The sequence below is a fragment of the Lentinula edodes genome, assembly GCF_021015755.1.
Source record: "Lentinula edodes strain Le(Bin) 0899 ss11 chromosome Unknown C8R40scaffold_46, whole genome shotgun sequence".
NCBI lineage: Eukaryota > Fungi > Basidiomycota > Agaricomycetes > Agaricales > Omphalotaceae > Lentinula > Lentinula edodes.
This window is the reverse complement of record NW_025764352.1, coordinates 352,270-369,235: the sequence shown is the minus strand read 5'-3', so window position 1 is coordinate 369,235 and position 16,966 is coordinate 352,270. Positions and strand designations below refer to the sequence as shown.

At 44.5% G+C, this 16,966-nt stretch overlaps 4 protein-coding genes and 3 non-coding genes across 7 annotated transcripts; 1 reads left to right on the top strand and 6 right to left on the bottom strand.

The window, feature by feature from the left end:
• Positions 1-4,553: 4,553 nt before the first annotated feature.
• C8R40DRAFT_1175837 (uncharacterized protein) lies at positions 4,554-5,889 on the bottom strand (the record flags this gene model as incomplete). The annotated part of the gene is made up of 2 exons (XM_046232397.1): positions 4,554-5,447; positions 5,491-5,889. 2 exons carry the CDS (start codon positions 5,887-5,889, stop codon positions 4,554-4,556), a joined length of 1,293 nt encoding a protein of 430 aa, XP_046081456.1.
• Positions 5,890-7,222: 1,333 nt separating this feature from the next.
• On the bottom strand, positions 7,223-7,761 carry C8R40DRAFT_1073418 (uncharacterized protein; the record flags this gene model as incomplete). Its single annotated transcript, XM_046226568.1, has 3 exons — positions 7,223-7,388; positions 7,464-7,643; positions 7,712-7,761. The coding sequence occupies 3 exons, from the start codon at positions 7,759-7,761 to the stop codon at positions 7,223-7,225; spliced, it is 396 nt and encodes a 131-aa protein (XP_046081455.1).
• Positions 7,762-7,947: 186 nt separating this feature from the next.
• Positions 7,948-8,497, bottom strand: C8R40DRAFT_1073417 (uncharacterized protein; the record flags this gene model as incomplete). Its single annotated transcript, XM_046226567.1, has 3 exons — positions 7,948-8,137; positions 8,207-8,389; positions 8,448-8,497. The coding sequence occupies 3 exons, from the start codon at positions 8,495-8,497 to the stop codon at positions 7,948-7,950; spliced, it is 423 nt and encodes a 140-aa protein (XP_046081454.1).
• A 1,086-nt stretch (positions 8,498-9,583) lies between these two features.
• Positions 9,584-9,683, bottom strand: C8R40DRAFT_t236. Its single transcript has one exon. It is a non-coding gene; the product is annotated as a tRNA-Ile (tRNA).
• Positions 9,684-9,759: 76 nt separating this feature from the next.
• On the bottom strand, positions 9,760-9,860 carry C8R40DRAFT_t235. The gene has a single exon. It is a non-coding gene; the product is annotated as a tRNA-Phe (tRNA).
• A 63-nt stretch (positions 9,861-9,923) lies between these two features.
• C8R40DRAFT_t234 lies at positions 9,924-10,002 on the bottom strand. The gene has a single exon. It is a non-coding gene; the product is annotated as a tRNA-Phe (tRNA).
• Positions 10,003-14,384: 4,382 nt separating this feature from the next.
• On the top strand, positions 14,385-16,734 carry C8R40DRAFT_1057404 (putative cytochrome P450 oxidoreductase; the record flags this gene model as incomplete). Its single annotated transcript, XM_046225149.1, has 4 exons — positions 14,385-14,567; positions 14,623-15,190; positions 15,243-16,204; positions 16,255-16,734. 4 exons carry the CDS (start codon positions 14,385-14,387, stop codon positions 16,732-16,734), a joined length of 2,193 nt encoding a protein of 730 aa, XP_046081453.1.
• Positions 16,735-16,966: the final 232 nt, after the last annotated feature.

The window sequence follows — 16,966 nt, the reverse complement described above, 5'->3', positions numbered from 1 at the left end:
TCTCTCAATGTACATAGTGTTGAGCTTGCTATACACAGTGATGTATAGCACAGCAATGGGAAAGGAGCTTTCCATGGCCCACTGTGTAGAGCAGCGTGTTGAGCTCCCTGTGTACAGTGTTCAGCTATCTGTATACAGTGTTGAGCTCCCTGTGTACAGTGCTGAGCACTTGAGTTGATGTGCAAAGCTATGTCAGAAGGCTATAAAAGTGCGCTTTTTTGGACCCCCGTGGGAAAAACTTGGTCAAGAATCGAACAAGCCAAAAATTTTACGTATGGAATTTTCAAAATTCTGTACGTAAAATCTCAGAGACGTTTACGTATAGAATCACTTTCAATTCTATACGTAAAATGGACATCTGGGCTGACAGTGGACAGTATTGAGCTCACTGTCTATGACGACGTCGAGCTCACTGTCTACGACGATGACGACGAGCTCACTGTCTATGACGACGTCAAGCTCACTGTCTATGACGACGTCAAGCTCACTGTGTACAACAGCAATGACAAGCTCACTGTCTATGACGACGTCGAGCTCACTGTCTACGACGATGACGACGAGCTCACTGTCTATGACGATGTCGAGCTCACTGTCTATGATGATGACGATGAGCTCACTGTCTATGACGATGACAATGAGCTCACTGTCTATGACGATGACAATGAGCTCACTGTCTACGACGACGTCAAGCTCACTGTGTACAACAGCAATGACAAGCTCACTGTCTATGACGACGTCGAGCTCACTGTCTACAACAGCGATGACAAGCTCACTGTGTCTGACAACGTTGAGCTCACAGTCTACGACGATGACAACAAGCTCACTGTCTATGACAATATCGAGCTCACTGTTTACAATGATGACAATGAGCTCACTGTCTATGATGACGTCGAGCTCACTGTCTACAACAGCGATGACAAGCTCACTGTGTCTGACAACGTCGAGCTCACTGTCTACAACGATGACAACAAACTCACTGTCTATGACAACATCGAGCTCACTGTCTACAACAGCAACAACAAGCTCACTGTGTCTGACAATGTTGAGTTCACTGTGGGAGATGATGACCAGCTCATTGCATACAGTGTTGAGCTCACTGTGGAGGACAATGACTAGCTCACTGTCCAAGACAATGACCAGCTCATTGTATACAGTGCTGAGCTCACTGTGTAGGACAGCATAGAGCTTGTTGTGGACAGCATTAAGGTCACTGTCTGAGACAACATTGAGGACACTGTATACAGTGTTGAGCTCACTGTGTATGGCAATGAGCAGCAGCATTGAGCACAGTGTGGAGGTCACTGTGGGCAACAGTGGTGGTGAGCTCACTGTGTAGAGTATTCTACTCACTCTGTAGAGTGTTCTGCTCACTGTGTAGAGTATTCTACTCACTGTGTAGAGTATCTGTTAGTCCTCACTGTGTAGAGTGTTCTACTCACTACGTAGGCCAGTATAGGTGCAAAGGAACTAGACCGGTAATAGAGGTGTAATATAGATAGGACCTTAGCGTAGGACAAAATTACATGTTCCACTCTCCCCGCAATTCGCGGCTTCTTATTGAAGCCTGGAAAGATTTTGAATATCGCATTAAGTGGCGTATATTCTTTACGTTTAAGGATGGGCGCCAAGACGCCGACAATTACGATCCAGATTATGAAGTACCACGTGAGAGAACTAGCAAGGTACCTCAATTACCGCAATATATCGAATACGGTCTCAATATCGGCCAGGTTTACATCACTAAAATGATGGCCCTCATGCCGAAAGACCAGGAAGGGAGTGCCTTTAAGTCGCTGGCTCCCGATCCCAAACGTATTCGACAGTATCTTATCGACAACGATTACGTTGTTACTAATACCGATAAGAACTTAGGCATCGCGGTGTCTCAGCGCACCTGGATTGAAGAAAAATCACTTGCATTACTAAATAATCCTTCGGATTACGAGCGTCTCACGCCCGCCGAATGTAAGCGAATCTTGGATAAACAATGTACTCAGATGGAGCTATTATGCACGCTCGTCGATGAAGCTGAACCGGCCCTCGAGAAGCAGTTAAAGCGGTTTTTCCGACACAAAGTAACTTCTCCCTCCGGGTCGCACCATATACCTACCTTTTACTGTATCCCTAAGATACATAAAGAACCGGTAAAAGGCAGACCTATTATTCCTTGTCATAGTGCGATACAGAACCCGGCAGCTAAGTACGTTAGCAAAAAGCTTAAGCCCCTTATAGAGGCTGCGCCATCCATTATTCATGGATCCAAAGACTTGGCGATCAAGCTTAGCAAATTTAAACGAGATCCCAGACGACGTTTGTTCATAGTAACCGGAGACGTCGTGGCATTTTATCCTAACATCCCATTGCAACGATGTTTTGATGTTGTTGATGAATTATTTTGCGAATTTTATCACATCGAAGTAGATGATTTAGGAGTGCCTATATCGGACGAATGGAAGCATAAGGTACTGCTTCTAGAACGAGCCATGATGTATGGTTGTTCGGATCTCGTCACGCAGTTCTTTGATAGTACTATCAAAGATTTCATATACTTTAAACAGAAACGTGGACTCGCCATGGGCGTAGCCTGTTCTCCAGACTTGGCTAACTTGTTTGGGTTCTGGTTCGAGTCTCGTAAACAAATATGGAAGCGACCCGAATTTGGTTTCTACGGTCGTTACATCGATGATTGTCTAGCGCTAGTTTATGCTCACTCAGCAGATGAAGCTCTAGCATTATGCGAAAACAATATCAACTTCGATGGCTGCACTATTGAATGGAACGTTAGCGAACACTTTCAGCATTTCTTGGATATGACCCTTTACTTAGACGAAAAAGGTGACCTCCAACATATGCCATTTCGGAAAGCTATGTCCCATCAGGAACGTATTCCCTGGATATCTCACCACCCCCTCGACGTTAAACGAGGATCTTTCATCGGCGAAATGTCCCGGTTAGCCACGTTAAGTAGTACCCAGTCACACTACTTGGTTGCCATAAAGGATCTAGCTTCCCTTTATGTTAAACGAGGCTACCCGTCAAAAGCAGTTTATCACTGGCTTAATAATAACAAAAAAGAACGTTGGGATAATAGACTGTCCCTTAATAACCAACACGACGGTCTCAGCGCGACTGAAGACGTTCTTGTCCTTAAGTCCACATTCAATTCTGCATGGGATTACTTCTCTGCGTCAGAACTTGGCAAACGAATTACTCGCTACTGGAAGGAGTGGCTGATACACGCTGAAAAAGGAGATTATAGCTCCAAATATCCGAAATATCGGTTCGGTGAGGATAGCCTCAAAGATACAGTTGGATCGCTCCGGTCGGTTATCGACTCGGGCGCTCCGGCAGGTGTCTTGACGGCTCCGGTAACCGTTCCCGATATTCGCCTTACCGGTCTTGCGGATGCTCGATGGCTAGTGTCGCGAAAGCGTACACGAAACCTTTTCGATCTTGCAAATCTTTGGAAAAAAGAAGTATTTCAGCGCATGGATGTAGACACTGCTACTAACATCGCCCAGGGAATCCCCTCTGATAATTACCTCGACGATGTCGAGATGGAAGATATTCAGACTAAAGGAGATCGACCCGTGCCAGGCGATTTAGAATACATCCATTATGGCCATGCTATGGAGTCATAAGACCTGCAGGGACGCTCGATCCTTGCTACGTGACGAAATCGCCTCTCCTGGAGGGCTCCGTCTCCCGTTTTGAGTGTTCTTTGAACCGATGGGACTTCGGGGCCTTCTGGATTGAGGTGAAGTACTCATGGAGTTACGTTTCGCGTTTCTCGACAGGCACTCTCCAGTCTATGCATACACCCCATACAAGTTCATGACGTTAAACTCTATGATACATATCTTGTAGGTACTTTGGTATACTGTTCACACGACAGACGGTATTAACCGAGAGTTTCAGGACACCCAACCCCTAACCGCTAACTCTAACCGTAAGTACTTGGTCTAATAAACCAGTTTATACGCTAATATATCACATCGTAGCCTAACCCGCTAACCTAACCTAACCCCTAACGAACTGTAAACCTTGCCCCTATTAATATAGGCGCTCGGTCGGTACCGACGGGCCGCGTCTCACGTGACCCTGGGCACTCCAAGGAAGTGCTGTACAGTTCATCACCGGACCGCTGTGCGGTTCGCCTTCGGTCCGGTGACTAATTAGCAATGACATAAACCGATGCGATCGGTTCTCGGGCTTGCCGCTGACTGATGCCCGAGGACCCAGGTAACAAATACTTCCCATGCTGTCAGGTAACAGCAAATCGGAATATTCTGTTTACTAACGTATAATCACAAGATAAGGCACTACGATCCCACACCAATGCTGTGGACCATCGTCTGTATCTATCGTGACCATGTGAACAAGCCCTGATGAGCCATATAAAAGGCGAAACGGGTTGGTACTGATAAGTTATCGGTACCCGTTGGCTTGTCTCGCCTCCTTTACCATCTTACAGCACCAGAGCCTCTTACGTCAGTCTTCAACGTCAACGCTCGCTTCGCTCGCTCGACGTTTCGACCACCCACCCCTAACCCCTACATCCTCAACGCGCTGTCGAACTCCGGATTTTCCCACATCGAGATCGCCGTACTTAACTGAGTGTCGTCTCTTCCCACCCAGGCGTCCGCGAAGTCAGAGAGCTCAGCGGCAAACGCACGAAACTCAGAGGCACTCGGTGCCGGCATGTTATCAATATGCTTCCGCGGAATCTTTCGGGCAAGCACTTTCCCGTATGACACTAAGAATTGATTAGAAAATGTCAAACTCAGAAGATATTCCACACCTATTTTTTCGTCGTAACTCCCGGGTTCAAATCCGAGCTCCAAAGTTTTCGACGTCTTCGCCTCAATAAGACCTATAAGCCAGCCGATGACAAGCTGACAGTAGTCCAATTTTTTGGCGGTGTCACTAAGATCCGTCCACCGCGCTTGGATTTTCGCCGCTGCATCTGGATCCTCGATATCGATGTCTTCCGCCCTCCGCTTTTCATCGTTCGGACTCGGAACCTGCCAAGAGAGAAGGCCTTTCCAGTTACGCAGCTTCTTGAACACAGACCGCGCTTTACGGAGATCAAAACCTTGAGGAATCTCCATCTTCTCCCAAAAATCCTCGCCAAGAACGTTTTCTAGATCACGCTGACACCGGACAATCGATTTCTCCGCGCGAATCACCTCCTTTGAAGCAGCATCCAGGAGAGTTTGTATGTTCCCTGTGAACCACGTCTTCGCCCCCTCAGTACAAGTCACATCCCCCCCTCTCACACCATCCCCAAAAATGTCTTGAAGAATATCGTCCGCCATCGTACTCCAGTCATTCAGAGAGACAAAACCTCTCAAGGGTTCCCCGCCTGCTTTTTTCGTTTGATTAATAACCCAACGGTGATAACGACTCTGAATAGACATTTCTTTTCTCGCAAGTGACGCTTTCAACTGATTTCATTAGTTTAGCACTAATAGAAACAACGAAACTTACTGGTACGTCGAAACAAGCTCCCCAATGACCTTCCCTCGCTGCGTCAAGCACATCCAACAACTTGTTCTCTCTAAAATTGAAGCGTTCACAGGTCGTCCGGTTCGCAAATGCGAGTTCTCCTAAACCCTTTTTTATAGCAGCCCAGCGGGCTCCCCATTTTGTTCGGTGTTCCTTAGGACATTCCTCTTCCCAAAACGGCACCACTTTCGACAGCTTGAGATAGTGCATCGCGGGTGAGTCGTTGTAGAGGATGTTGCCCTCGGGATCGCAGAGTTCCTCGGGTTCCAAGAGAGAGGGCGTGTCGAGTACGAAGTGCATTAACAACGCATATTTGCGGTTCGTGTCTGAACTTCTAACTTTCGACTCCTTCGAACCCTTGTTTCCCGTATTTTGCGACATTTTACGATTCTGGCTAGAAAATATCGCCGCTCACTGAGTACCTCTTCTTTGCTTACGCCCCGTGACAGGGGACATACGTACCAGCTAAAATTTAATTTTTCGGCGATGTTCACGGTTATGGTTACGACTACGCTCAAGTCTTAAGGACAAGCTAAATTTCGCACTATAAGAGATGGTAGAAGTTCGAGTTCAAGAGTGGTTTAGCCGAATTGACCTGTAATTACTGTTGTTTACCTACTGTACAGTTGGTTCCCACGGTAGTTTCACACGGTCACGTCAGTTCCTCGTGCACCCTGTATTACCAATTCTCGATCCCATCGTTTTTCTCAAAATGGTGGCGATATTTTCCCGCCGCTCACTGCAACCCCCAAAACATCTTCACCCAGCCGTCCTGCACTGACCGACTCCAGAAGTTTCGACCACGGCTATCGAAACTTCTGTACTACCTTATAATATTCGTGTGTTTTCCTCGGTAAGAATTCAACGTCGCTACTTCATAACCCTCCAGGCAAGAGAGTATTACCTCAAAATTTTATGCGCATCTCACACACAATCTGGCGATGTTTTCTCGCCGCGCACTGACCAGCTCTGTCCACTCAGTTCTTACCTCACTCTCATGCAATTGAACACCTTGCTAAGTTATGTCATGTCCTAAGTTTCTTTAAGAACACACCTAAGCAACTGGCGATAATTTCTCGCCTCCTCTACCCTCTACCAAAACTTGCATTTCAAAATTGAAACATTCCAAAGATACTTCCTCTCTCAATTTTCTTGATCTCGTTTCCAGAAGTGGCGAGAATTTCTCGCCTCTCTTACGTCACCCTGTCTGCGGACCATTCACATCTCGCTCTCGTGAGCAGAATCAACACAGAATTTTCTCCTGTTCGGGCTCGCAAACTAGTATTTCGGTTTCACTAACCTCTATGTAAAGCCCTCCGGCGAGAATTTACTGCCGCGCGCTTCCCCAACTTCACCTGCCCTTTTTCCTGTCTTCATCCCGCGAAGATCTGTTTGCGGTTGTTCCACTTAACAATCCGGCGACAATTGATCACCCCTAAATCTTGTGTACTTCATGGTCACTGAAACAATATTTTTAAATACTGTTGAAAGAATACATGGTTAGTCCCAGCGAGAATTTACCGCCACGCATTGTTGCCTTCAGGGTATTCTTTACGCTTATTGCAACAACACAAGAATGACAGATATTGACGTTCCCCCTCCACCCCCCCCCACGGGGGACCGTCAATATCTGTCATTCTTGTGTTGTTGCAATAAGCAGTGACTTGGATGGAGTTGCCTTATATGGTAATCACAGCCACCAGGGGTCGACCCCCTACCGCCGTTTTCGAAACTTGTATATAACCCTGGGGAATGGAAGAACATCAACCTGGTTTTCTTCATCATCCAATTGTTGAAAAAGTTCAAGGAACCATAAAGGGAAGTTGAAAAGTTGAACAGAAAAAATATCTTGGAGATATTCCTCAAAGCCAACCAAGAGGCTGCAGAGAGAGAGTCAATATAAGTGTAGGGTTGAGGTAAAACACAGAAAGGGAGTGGAAAAAAAAGAAACTTACAAGTCATGATTGATGAAATATTCATGATAAAGGATAACTTGGTCTTGGTTATTCTTGTGGGCCTTGACCCATCTCAATCTGATTCCACCTTTGGGACAAAGCAGTAACAGTTCGACAGTAGGGGGTGGAAAAGCATAAAGTAAAGCTAAAATCTGAGGATTATAAGGAGGTTTGGGTTGTCTAAAAAAAAAAAGTTGATTAGAACAGCTAAAAAAGCAATGCAAGGGCAAGAAAAAAAAAAAACACACTGAACATCCAAAGGAGCAATCCATTGTCTAGTGTAACAAACAGTTGACATGATGGGGGGAGGAAAGTAAAGAGCACTTGACATTAGGTCTCTTTATATATAAAAAGGATATGAATTGATTTCAAAAATAGAACTATAACCAAAGATAGAACTGAGAGTGTCAACAAGAAAGAAGGAGATTTGGATACAGCAATTGGTAGGAATGTATATCAATATCAAAGTGAAGATAATATATGGTCAAGAGTCTTCATACTCTGAATCAGAAGAAATTATAATAGGACTATTTTCAGTGCCTGTATCACTGTCAACATCTTCTTCAACCCCTTCATTATGAGCAACTTGAAGCAGACTAATGATATAGTTCCGTATGTTCTGGTTTTTAAGGAAAAGCAAATTCCTGGCAGTTAAATCAAATCCAGCAGCTTGGCTAAATAAGAACAACAAAGTTAATCAAAAAAAAAAAAAAAAAACACACAAACAAAAGAGAAAGACTCACAAGGCAGCAGAGGAATATTGTTCAAGACGGAGGGTGACTTGTTCAGCATCATGCTCATCTTCCTTTGCTTTCCAACTCAATCTGATACCACCCATGGTGGGCACGTGGAAGTATCGGACAGCAGGAGGAGAATAAGCATATAATAGTTTCAATAGATCAGGATCAAAGGGAGATGTCCTAGGGCTGTGGAAAGAAACCAAAGTTGAGTTTCATCAAAACAAAAGCAAAAGAAACAACTGACTTGGGTTCCATAGGAGCAATCCATTCAACAGTGTAAAAAGCAGTGGCCATGATTATGGGGAGGTGGGGGGAAAAAAAAACCTTTGACAGGTGTCACTTATATAGACCTGGGATATAATTGAGTTCTAAAAATAGAATGAAAGAATGGCAAAGTCTAGATTATTCTCACCATGTTCAGTTTCATGTATTCATAGTACAGGTCTAATTCAATAAAAATTGAATTGGATTAAATATACATGGGTTGAGGATTTGCAATGGGAACAAAGGAAAGTATATATCAATACTGAAATGAATAGATACTGGTGGTTCAAGAAGTCTTACTGGGAAGAGCTGGAGTTGATTTCCAAGCTGATACTCCCAATGCTCTTATACATATCATGTATGATAAAAGTCAAATAAATGGATGTGCAGATTAGATAGGATAACTGACAATAAGTGGTGAGGATATGATTACAGAGAGATTTGAGCATCTCAAAATCGACAATGTGTGTGGTAGAATGTACACTCGTAGGCTTTGAAGGTGCACATAGCAGTGAGAGTAGGTCAAGCTCAGAAAGTAAATTTGGTAGGGGCAATTGTTTGGACAAAGGGCAAAAAGGTGCACAAGAGGGATTTTGCTATAAAAGTAAATCAGAAATGATATCAATATGCAGAGATGTGGAAGGGCATGCATTCCGGAGCATTCAAAAGTAGTGTTGAATCAGTAAAATATGGAGCATTGGATATGAAATCAGGTCAGAATGCATATCAAGATTGAGAATGAGGGGGCTGTAAGTGCAATATAGGGTTGGAAAGGAAGGATTTTGAGAATTTAGAAAGAAGCTTCTGTTCAAACCAGGAGTGCCTTGCCATAGATTGAATATGGCAAGGCATACAGAGAGGCTAGCAAAGGGTCCACTGAGTGACTAAACTACTGCAAAACAGACAGAAAAGGACATATTTGAAAAGATATGTCTTTCCAGACAAAAGAGGGCAGGAAGGGCCCGAAACAAGTGTAGATAGGGCGCAAAGTCAAAGTCAAGGTTGAAGGAACCTGCTGCTGTAGCTCAATGGTTGGACTACCTGGATATATACAGGAAGACTGAGACATAGTCCCATTGATAGAAAAAAATAAAAAGAGTAATTAGAAAAGCAGAGAGCCTCAACAGGGATTCGAACCCTGGCCTTTTCATAAGAAATATGACAACTTCAAACAAACAAATATCTATCAAATGCTCTACCACTAAGCTATTGAGGCAATATTTGTGAATGTACTTGACTACATGGAGTGTCAGAGTGCAAAAAAATATTTCACCAACAAGAAACTGACATAGAGCCTCAACAGGGATTTGAACCCTGGCATTTTGATAATATATATCAGGTTACTCGTGGCCATACAAATTTATCAAACACTCTACCACTGAGTTATTGAGGCATAATAGTGAACATATTTGACTAGTTTTAGTGTCAAAAAATATTTGACAACAAGCTGAACGAAAGTCTCAATAGGGATTCGAACCCTAGCCTTTGAGTGATACCGATTTTCACTAAACGCTCTACCTCTGAGCTATTGAGGCTATGCATGTTGAAATCCAAAAATTGTAGATGTTACTGAAAAAGGTGAAAGTGTGGGAATTAATTAGATGCCCACTCGTGCTGGTAACAATTCACCTCTAGAGGGTACAAATGATAATTATATTGGAGTAATGTCAAAGGCCTTCAGAAATGTGGTAAATAGTGTAGATTGGATATGAAATCAAGTCAGAATGCATATCAATATTGACAATGAGTGCTCTAAATGCAATACACAGCCAGAAAGGGAGGTATTTGGGATTTTGGAATAGGACTTGCCTTCCCACCAGGACTGCCTTTGCATAGATCCCAAGGTGTGGAAAGAGGTTTTTGCTATGGATTGGAGCTAAGAATAATATCAATATCGGCCAAACTACTGAAAACCAGACATGAAAGAATGTTTCTGAGAGATAGAGGAGGAAAAGGGCATGGCCTTTCTGGGTGTAATATAGTGGAGTCCACAACAATAACTCGAGATGTAGCATTGAGCTGGCTATGGTATTGAGCAGTGTATTCAAGTACACCTCCATTTTAGTGGGGTCTCGAGACATTGAGGAGGACTAGTGAGACAAGGTGAGTGAGCTGGATCGGAGGCAAGAGTGGAATACGCGCGTCTAAAGATAATGGGACAGGCAAGTGCAACACCTAGTGAATGAAAAACAGTGGTACTTGTTGAAAAAAGTTGTAGATCAAATGATAAAACTGTTGATGCACATGTGACAAAGTTGCAAAGATTTCATGAAAAAGTTGTGCACAGAAACAGAAGGTACAAACTATTTGTAATTATATTCATCATAATCTGCTGTGCACTGAAACAGAGCAATATTCAACCAGGGTACAAGCACTTGGATTGATTTCCAAGTTTTTAACAGGCAAATGGCTGCTCATACTTCTACCAGGATTGTTATTCAACATGTCACAGGCCTTGAGAAATGTTCTGGATTGGATATGAAAACAAGTCAAAATGCATATCAATATTGAGCATGAGTGCTATCAAGAGAATTTAGAATAGACTGTACCACCAGAAAGGGAGGTCAATGGGCATTTTAAAGAGGTCATGCCTTCCAGCCAGGACTGCCTTTGCATAGATCCCAAGGTGTGGAAAGAGGTTTTTGCTATGGATTGGAGCTAAGAATAATATCAATATCGGCCAAACTACTGAAAACCAGACATGAAAGAATGTTTCTGAGAGATAGAGGAGGAAAAGGGCATGGCCTTTCTGGGTGTAATATAGTGAAGTCCACAACGATAACTCGAGATGTAGCATTGAGCTGGCTATGGTATTGAGCAGTGTATTCAAGTACACCTCCATTTTAGTGGGGTCTCGAGACATTGAGGAGGACTCGATGAAGACCAATATGAGTAGTGAGACAAGGTGAGTGAGCGGGATCGGAGGCAAGAGTGGAATACGCGCGTCTAAAGATAATGGGACAGGCAACTGCAACACCTAGTGAATGAAAAACAGTGGTACTTGTTGAAAAAGTTGTATATCCAATGAAAAAACTGTTGAGGAACACAGATGATAAGGCCACAAGAATGTCACGGACAGGTTGTTTACAGAGACAGAAGTTGCCCACTAGTTGCAAATATATTCTTCATAGTCTAATATGAACACATCCAATAAAGTGGCATTGATTTTATGGAAAGGTTGTGCACAGAAACAGAGGCCATAGCTCCAAGGCATACAATACATCATTGTCAACAATCGACTTGTGCATTGGCACTCAAACGTATTCCGGGGCTTTCGACTTTGCCATTGATCCAATGCACGTGCATGTATAGTCAGTGGTGCAGGTGGGTCATATCAATGTAGGCCATATATCCAATGCGTACAACACAATCAACCAGAGTACAAGCACTCGCATCAATTTCCGATTTTGTAATAAGCAGTTGTTTAACATGTCACAGGCCTTGAGAATGGTTCTGGATTGGATATGAAGTTGAGTCAGAATGCATATCAAAATCAACAATGAGGGCTTTCAAGGCAACATGCAGTCGGAAAGGGAGGTCATTGAGAATTTAGAATAGACTGGACCACCGGAAAGGGAGGTAAATGGGAATTTTGAACATGACCTGCCTTTCCAGTGATATTGTTGTTCAAAATCTCAAAAGCCTTCCAAAAGAGACCTGAATTAAGAAAATATGAAGGATTGGATATGAAATGGAGTGGGAATGCATATCAATATTGAGCACAAGTGGGGTAAAGAGAATACACAGCCAGAAAGGGAGGTCATTGAGAATTTAGAATAGACTGGACCACCGGAAAGGGAGGTAAATGGGAATTTTGAACATGACCTGCCTTTCCAGTGATATTGTGGTTCAAATCCTCAAAAGCTTGCCAAAATTGAGTTGAATTAACAAAATAAGGAGGATTGGATATGAAATTGAGTTACAATGCATATCAAAATGGAGAATGAGGGCTTTCAAGGCAATATACAGTCGGAAAGGGAGGTCAATGAGAATTTAGAACAGAGGATACAGCCGGAAAGGGAGGTAAAAGGGAATTTTGAACATGACCTGCCTTTCCAGTGATATTGTGGTTCAAATCCTCAAAAGCCTGCCAAAATTGACATAAATTAACAAAATAAGGAGGATTGGATATGAAATTGAGTTACAATGCATATCAAAATGGAGAATGAGGGCTTTCAAGGCAATATACAGCCGGAAAGGGAGGTAAATGAGAATTTAGAACATGACCTGCCTTTCCACCAGAACTGCCTTTCCATAGATCCAAAGGTGTGAAAAGAGGTTTTTGCTATGGATGGGAGCTCAAAATGATATCAATATTGACCAAACCAGTGAAAACGAGACATAAACAGAGGTTTTGGAGTGATTTAGGAAGACTGGGTTTCCGGCTGGTTTGCCTTTCCATGAGAAAAAGGGCATGAAAGGCCCAAAACGCTAAGGGAAAGGGCATGCCCTTTCCGGGTGTAATATAGTTAGGGATTTTTGAAATTATATCCAATCCAGGGAATTTTGGGGGCAGATTTGTTGCTTTTGGTGCTCATTGGATGGTTTTTTGGCAGGGACTCAGGCCTGGATCTGGGAAATAGATAGTTAGGGGTCGACCCCCTACCGCCGTTTTCGAAACTTGTATATAACCCCTTGGATGGTTTTTTGGCAGGGACTCAGGCCTGGATCTGGGAAATAGATAGTTAGTAATGTATGTTAATTGGGCGCCCAATTAAGAGGATTGCCTGTTAATTGAGGCACTCAATTAAGAGGATTGCCTGTTAATTGAAGCACTCAATTAAGAGGATTGCCTGTTAATTGGGCGCCCAATTAAGAGGATTGTCTGCTAATTGAGGCACTCAATTAAGAGGGATGTCTGCTAATTGGGCGCCCAATTAAGAGGAATGTCTGTTAATTGGACAAATTCAGGGCAAAATTCCTGAATCCAGGGATTTTTGAAATTATATCCAATCCAGGGAATTTTGGGGGCAGATTTGTTGCTTTTGGTGCTCATTGGATGGTTTTTTGGCAGGGACTCAGGCCTGGATCTGGGAAATAGATAGTTAGAGGGGATTTGAGGGAGCGAGGAAGAATGGCCAAGAACGTGGCGTGTCGATTTTGGTTATCAAATACGAATGATTAGGCAAAAGCGGCGGAAAGTCTGAGGTAGGTGTGGACACCGAGCAGGTGCTGGAAATGAACAGTCTGGAGGACGTTTAGCTTGAGCAAGTCGACAGGCGATGCGGATACCCGTTCCGCGTCTTTAACTATGTTCGACGCTTGGTCTTGTTCAATGTGCATTAAACTCCCGTGGAGAGAAGAGGAGATCGTGATAGCAATTCCTGCCATGCTCATCGTGGGTTGTGCGGATCGCTTTGAGCTCTGTAAGTACACTGCCTAAGACGTGCAAATATTTTCAAATCCTCCCATGCTGTCCATTCACCTTGAGTTCTCGGGACTGAAAACGCCCGTTTCGGAACGGGGTACTAAATAGCAATTCGTTTACTTACGCGAGAACTGACTGGTCAGCGGATGTGAGCACCGTGAGCTTCGAGAAAGATGGGTAATATTAGGGAAACCACTACGTCTTGAGGACTGTGGGACTACCAAGAAAAATGGGCGAGATGGAACAGAGCAAGGCCAGTACAAGGGGGAGCTTATCTATGTCGGGAAGAAATCAATATTTGAAGTACACCTCCGTTTGAAACGGGAGCCATTCTCAAAGTGACACGCGTAGTAGGTGTGAGAAAATTAGAATTTAACTGCTCGGGTCTCGGCTTTCGCGACTTCATCTCTTTACTCTTTTTTTCTTATATACGTAGAAGTTGTTTAAAGCCCTGGTCCGTTTCCATTTCTCTCCGTTATATTTTCCATGGCTGACGCCAATCCTAATACTTCCTCACCAGTGCTCCCTTTCGCCTTGTCTGCTTCGACCATGGCGTCCACGTCTTCCTCAGATGTTCTCATTCTTGCCCTCGGTGTTGCCCTCGCTGCCTTATACCTCTTCAGAGATTCACTATTCGCCGCTTCCAAACCCAAAGTAGCACCTTCAACTACCAGGTCTCTTGATGATACAGATGGTAACCCTCGGGATTTCGTAGCAAAGATGAAGGCCGGCGTAAGTCGTCAAGTTCGTCCACCATCTACACTTACACACCTCTTCACCTTAACAGAACAAAAGGCTAGCCATTTTCTATGGCTCACAAACAGGTACAGCAGAGGAATACGCCATTCGTCTGGCTAAGGAAGCCAAGGCAAAATTTGGCCTCACTTCGCTTGTGTGCGATCCTGAAGAATACGACTTCGAAACACTAGATACTGTTCCGGAGGACTGCGCCGTTTTCTTTGTCATGGCCACCTACGGGGAAGGTGAACCAACCGACAACGCTGTCCAGCTCATGCAGAACCTCCAAGACGAGTCCTTCGAGTTCAGTAAAGGCGCTCACGATCTTTCCGGTCTTAAATATGTCGTCTTCGGACTCGGGAACAAGACCTACGAGCACTACAACGTTATCTCACAATACGTGGACACTGCGCTCGAAAAGATGGGGGCTATTCGAATGGGTATTCGTGGCGAGGGTGACGACGATAAGAGTATGGAAGAAGACTACTTGGAATGGAAGGACGGAATGTGGGAGGCTTTCGCTACCGCCATGGGTGTTGAAGAGGGCCAGGGTGGTGATACCGCCGACTTCGCTGTTCGTGAACTTGAGTCCCACCCAGAAGAAAAGGTTTATCTTGGTATGTGAAAGCTTAACTTCGGTGTTCGATCCGATGCTAATCTATTCTTCAGGTGAACTTTCTGCCCGTGCACTTACGAAGACCAAGGGAATCCATGACGCTAAAAATCCTTATCCGGCTCCTCTGACCGTCGCCCGCGAACTTTTCCAAGATACCAAAGACCGAAACTGTGTTCACGTCGAACTCAATATCGAGGGTTCTGGAATCACCTACCAGCATGGAGACCACGTCGGTGTCTGGCCATCCAATTCTGAACTCGAGGTTGATCGTCTTCTCCTCGCTCTCGGCCTCTACGATAAAAAGGACAAGGTCATCAACATTGACTCTTTGGACCCTGCTCTCGCGAAAGTTCCTTTCCCAGTCCCCACTACCTACGCCACAGTCCTTCGCCACTACATCGATATCAGCGCTCTCGCTGGTCGTCAAATGCTTGGGACGTTCGCCAAATTTGCCCCAAATCCCGAAGCTGAGGCCGCTATCAAGGAATTGAACACCAACAAGGAAGTCTACCACGAAATCGTCGCCAATGGCTGTTTAAAAGCTGGAGAGGTTCTCCAGTTGGCTGCTGGAAACGACATTCAGGCTATACCTACGCCCGAGAATACCACAGCATGGCCTATTCCTTTTGATATGATTGTATCTTCTATTCCTCGCTTGCAACCTCGTTATTACTCCATTTCATCCAGCCCGAAACTTCACCCTAATTCTATTCATGTCACTTGCGTTGTACTCAAATACCAGTCAACTCCCAACGAACGCGTTCCGGAAAGATCCGTTTACGGTGTTGGATCAAACTTCCTGCTTAACCTCAAGTATGCTGCTAATGGTGAAGAGGCACCTCTACTTGGCAGTACCGGCGTGGCTGGTGCGGTCGTGCCTAGTTATGCCATTGAAGGTCCCCGTGGAGCTTATAAGCAAGAAAACATCTACAAGGCTCCAATTCATGTCAGGCGGTCCACATTCCGTTTGCCCACTAATCCCAAGAGCCCCGTAATCATGGTTGGTCCTGGAACTGTAAGTTTCTGTTTATGATCCATGCCCATTATCTTATGTCCATTTCTCAGGGTGTCGCCCCCTTTCGAGGTTTTGTCCAAGAACGCGTTGCCCTTGCCCGCCGCTCTATCGAAAAGAATGGACCAGACGCTCTTGCCGATTGGGGTCGCATAACTCTTTTCTACGGTTGCCGCAAATCCACAGAAGACTTTCTGTACCAAGACGAATGGCCTTCATACATATCTGAACTCAAAGGCAAATTTGTCATGCACACTGCATTATCTCGCGAGCCTCCTTATAAACCTGACGGAAGCAAGATCTATGTGCAGGACTTGATATGGGAGCAAAGAGACAGCGTTGCTGATTCAATATTGAACGGCAAGGGATACGTGTATATCTGCGGAGACGCGAAGAACATGAGTAAGGCTGTAGAGGAAGTGCTAGCTAAAGTACTTGGAGAAGCCAAGGGTGGCTCGGCGGAAGTGGAGGGTGCGGCGGAGGTGAAGATGCTCAAGGAACGTTCAAGGCTTTTGTTGGATGTTTGGAGTTAGAGGAAACGGACCCTGCCTGTCTACGGGGTTTATATCTTCAATCACATCTCCCAATTCCCTACTTACTATACCGCTGTTCTTTGCCCGCATACTCGAGGCTTCATGACTTTATCGATAGCATCTGGGCAGCATTGGGTATGGATTTATACGCTCTTTCTTCAAATAATTAGTAGATCGTATAGTACGTATACGGAATAGATCTTTCTAAAGACGACCGTCGAGCCCTACTTAT